The sequence below is a fragment of the Lactuca serriola genome, chromosome 7 (assembly GCF_051521515.1).
Source record: "Lactuca serriola cultivar US96UC23 chromosome 7, Lser_US96UC23_V15, whole genome shotgun sequence".
Classification (NCBI taxonomy): Eukaryota; Viridiplantae; Streptophyta; class Magnoliopsida; order Asterales; family Asteraceae; genus Lactuca; species Lactuca serriola.
In genome coordinates this window covers 7,275,990-7,280,413 of record NC_136414.1, presented here as the reverse complement: position 1 = coordinate 7,280,413, position 4,424 = coordinate 7,275,990, and the positions used below count along the sequence as shown (strand labels likewise).

The 4,424-nt window shown below is 36.2% G+C and overlaps 1 protein-coding gene across 1 annotated transcript; it reads right to left on the bottom strand.

Moving 5' to 3' along the window:
• Positions 1–1,649: 1,649 nt before the first annotated feature.
• On the bottom strand, positions 1,650–4,098 carry LOC145062539 (RING-H2 finger protein ATL52-like). Its single transcript, XM_079010129.1, has 3 exons — positions 3,116–4,098; positions 2,265–2,362; positions 1,650–2,173 (listed from the first exon to the last, which is right to left on the bottom strand). Exons 1-3 carry the CDS (start codon positions 3,272–3,274, stop codon positions 1,864–1,866), a joined length of 567 nt encoding a protein of 188 aa, XP_078866255.1. The 5' UTR covers positions 3,275–4,098; the 3' UTR covers positions 1,650–1,863.
• Positions 4,099–4,424: the final 326 nt, after the last annotated feature.

The following is a 4,424-nucleotide window of genomic DNA, read 5'->3' as shown; positions in this document are numbered from 1 at the left end:
TGGAATTCAGTTAGTTGAGTCGAGGGGTACTCGACACCAAGTGTTGACAGAAAGGAGTGTCAGTGAGTACTGACGTGATGACCCGTTCTGGGAATAGCGGGAGGGGTGATGGAGTTAGTGAAGGTTAGGACCTTCACAGTGTCAGAGGAAAAGTCGGTTATGAGGCTTTGCCTTGGGAAGGCAGAGAAATTACGCAAGGAAAGTAGTGGAGAATCTCTGCGGGTTCAGTGCAGTACTCGGTGAGTACCAGAAGGATTATCGGTTGAGTAAGTTCTGTTTCTAAGGTGGAAGACCAGCGCAGGTAGGCGGCTGGTGTGGGGTATTGGAGGCAGATCGCAGGCGATGGGCCATGGTAAACTTCGAGGACAAAGTTCAGTTTAAGTGGGGGAGAGTTGTAACACCCAAGATTTTGAAAGCCAAGAAAGTAAAGGAAACCCTAAATTTAAGAGGGACTCGGCGAGTCCAAGGAAGGACTCGGCGAGTCGGAGCGGGATCCGGGTCGAGGAGTACGTGACCAACTCGGCGAGTCGGCACGGGCGGGGCCCAGAGATAGGCGAGGCCTTAGAGCAAGAGTTGTTAGTATGTGTTTAGTTTATGTAATGTTATGTGATGTATTTATGTGCTATTATATGTTAGTGGGCGAGACCCTGTGACAGGCGAGGCCTAAGTGAAACAGATCTGTATCCGAGCGGGGCTCGAAGCCAGGCGGGGCCGTTGTATCGGGCGAGGCCCGGGGTAGGGGCGAGGCCCAGGATAGCGGGCGTGGCCCAGTATGTGCAGTATGTGATTTTGCATGGTATGTGGTAAGGTGGGGAACTCACTAAGCTTCGTGCTTACGGTTTTCAGTTTTGTTTTCAGGTACTTCCGGTAGCGGAGGGAGGAGCTCAGGGTGATCGCATGACACACACCATAGATTAGTCAGCCTGGGAATGTTTACTCTGATAATAAGCATGTGTTTTGAAAACTTATACTCAGATTATGTTTTGAAATAATGACTTTGTTTAAAGTAATGTTTTATTAAAAAGAAATTTTTGGTCTTAAATTTTGGGATGTTACACTTTTTCCAATTAAGAGTGTCAATTAATGTAATTTACCATTTGAAGAAGTATACATAAATTAATAAGGGATTTTCTAATATTTATCCTAAAGGCACATATAATATAAGGAATAGTAATTATGAAAAATATTACTATAATTAAATATGAAATGCATTTATTATAGAGATTATTAATGAATCTCACATTTAATTATAGTAATATTTGTTAAATTAATGTTTCTTATATGTGTCTTATAGGACACATGTTAGAAAATCCCTTTATAAGTAATAAAGGAGAAAGATACTTACAGTAAAAATAATGTGTACAAAAATATCCTGCAGGTAAATAAATAAAGAAATTAATAGAACGAAAGAAGTTAAGGGCAAATACTAAATTGCTTGTAATAGCAACCAACTTTTCATGTATCTTCATTTTAGACAATTTATTATTCTTTTTGTCCATTTAAGGGAACTAAATATGAATACTATTCTTTTCATCATCATCGTCATCTACATTCACATTTTTGCAGGTTATCTCAAGTCACTTAATTTTTAGTGACAAAAGTATACCAACTAAACTTTTTCCGATCTTCGGATAAATAAAAACAGTCAGTTCGCTAAAATGAATATACATTAAAACCGTTATGATTAATGTTTGTGATTTTGATAAGGAGTGAGTACAGGCATTCACAAGCAATTTTTTTCATGTGTTAAATTCCACAACGCAAACAATTAAAACAAAAATAGGAAAAACAAAAGCAACCATATAATATACACCAATCCCAAATCTTTCAACTTTCTCATAATCTATAATATATATATATATATCATCTTCCTGCTTCTGTTCCTGTTCCTCCTTCTGCATCTCCCATGGCGGAATCTGTTTGACTTTGACTTTGACTTTGACTAGTTCCTTGACCATGGTGGGGTAGGAGCCACTGACGAGACCGCTCCAACGAAATCTCCCTTGAAATCTCGGGGGGGCTGTTTCCGGCAATGACAGAAAGGCGACAAACAGGACACGTTGACTGCTTTCTCAGCCACATGTCTATGCAAGAAAGATGAAAACTATGCCCACATTTTGGCATTATTCTTAGCACCTCTTTCTCTTGATACTCCCCTAAACATATAGTACACCTGTCATTTGTCAACAAAAGTCAACCAACCATGAAATAACAGCTAAAGATTATATAAGACAGGGTGTAGGGTGGAGTAGGACTAAACTTACTGGGCATCATCCATGGAACCGAATGCCTCACGGTCAAACTTCATTGTAGGAATGGCTGCAACCATGGCTGGTTCAAGGCCTACCACCCGATGCTCTTGCTGTCATTGTGTTTCCAAAGGTTAAGATGCAAAAACAACCACCGTAAATATAAACATAAATATGTAAATACATTGATATATGATATAAAGAAATAAAAGTCGGATGCTATAATACACAAATTAATCAAAGTACGTTGTTATTTCTTGCATTTGGCCCAATGACAAAAGTTCCCATGTCGGGATAACTTGAATTTAACATTACTTATTTGCCCATACTATCTATCTATTTTATCTACAAAAATCTGATATTTTGTCATCTTATTCAAGGATATATTAGACGATTGTTTAATAGTCATACAAACCTTTTTGACTTTACATAAAAGTTAATACCTACCGAATTCTATATAGAAGAATCCAAAGCATGCAACTTACATATCACATACAATAATTACGATTACAAGTTTTCCTTATCAATTTATGTAACTAGATCGTATACCAATAAGGGTATTTTCGGAAATTCTAAAATCATGAACCTTCTCTGGGGAATTTATCTATCTTGCTAACCATAAACCGACATTGTTTCAATGAACATTTCAAGCTACTTGAAGTTCAAATCAATTTCAAAACCGTAAATGAATTATTTAAAAGCACGGAATCAATTACTTTCCGCTCTTATTGATCAAAATTTTGAATTCTAATTCAGAAAAATAACAAACAAGCATATATGGTATGCATATCCAATTTATTTTGCAAGTATATATCAACATGCATGTTATAGATATAAGAAGAAAGATTTAAGGATCAAAAACATACCCTCTCGAGGTCAATCCTTGAGTCAATCTCGAACAATTCACGTGATTCGTATCGACGGAAACGCCCACATACAAGTCTAGCACAGACAAATACAATGAAAGTGGCACTCATTGCAAATCCTATAACTGTTGTAACTAAATTCATTGTTTTACCAAACATCTAATTCCTCTAATCACAAAAGCTCCCCAAAAATTAAACAAAATACCGAAAAAAAAATGGAAATTGAACCCCACAAACTTTATACAGCACGAGATTCAAGAACAAAGGAAAAGGATCGAGGAAACAAATCAAGATTAAGACCCCAGATTAACAATGAGTAGAAAGCAATAAAAATAACCGTAATTGTTCAATCAATTTCCATTAAAGATTACAGAAGACCCAACAGAATGGAAGAATAAGCTTAGAACCCTAATTACAGAGTAAGCTTGAAGAACAAAAGATTCAAAGGTATGGTCATTAAGTAAGTAAGATCCAGATTAAGCTCCATGATTAAGAATTAGCAATTCATCAATCTCTAATCAAGATCACGGAAAACCTTATTGCAAAAACACAAGAAACAAAACTATGAACATGTTTTAATTGACAACAGAAAGGAAATAAGGAATAGCAAGCAAAGATAACATGGGACAAAACAATAGACTTTTTCGCAAGGTTTCAGGAAACCCAACAGCAAAAGACTTCAACTCAACTGCTGACGAAATCAACAAAAAAACACCAAAAAAGATTGAAAATTGACTAAAACCCAGATCAAGATTCATTCAAAAACGAAGAAATTTACAGAGGATGGAGGGAAAATAGTGGCCAACAAATGGAATCCACGTCTCTTTGGGTGGACTCAAAGTTAAAGAGTGTGAGGGCCATTGATAGACAGAGGTGTAGATGAGAAGAGAGGAAATTTGAGACCATTCTTCTTTCTCATTTTCTTCTTGGCTTGCTTCTTTGGATTTGTATCTTAGTGGGTCCACTTCCATGGCTATGGGACCCACCTTTGGAGAGTGTTGCCTGGATTTCTAATCTAAATTCGGAATTATTGGATCAAAGATATATATATATATATGGCAAAAAGGCTAAATAAACAAATAGAAAGATAAGAAAAGAAAAGGAAAGTGAAAACACACTCCATTAAGTAAATACATTCCAAAAAAATCCCCAACAAAACGACCTGAAAAAGGAGAATCTATAGCAGCTTTCATGTTTTTAGGTGTTTTTCCCTTTTTATCTAAGAAAAATATATATATTTATATAATATAAATTTTCAATATGTATATATTAGAACTTAGAAGGACTAGTAACTCAAACATGGATTGAG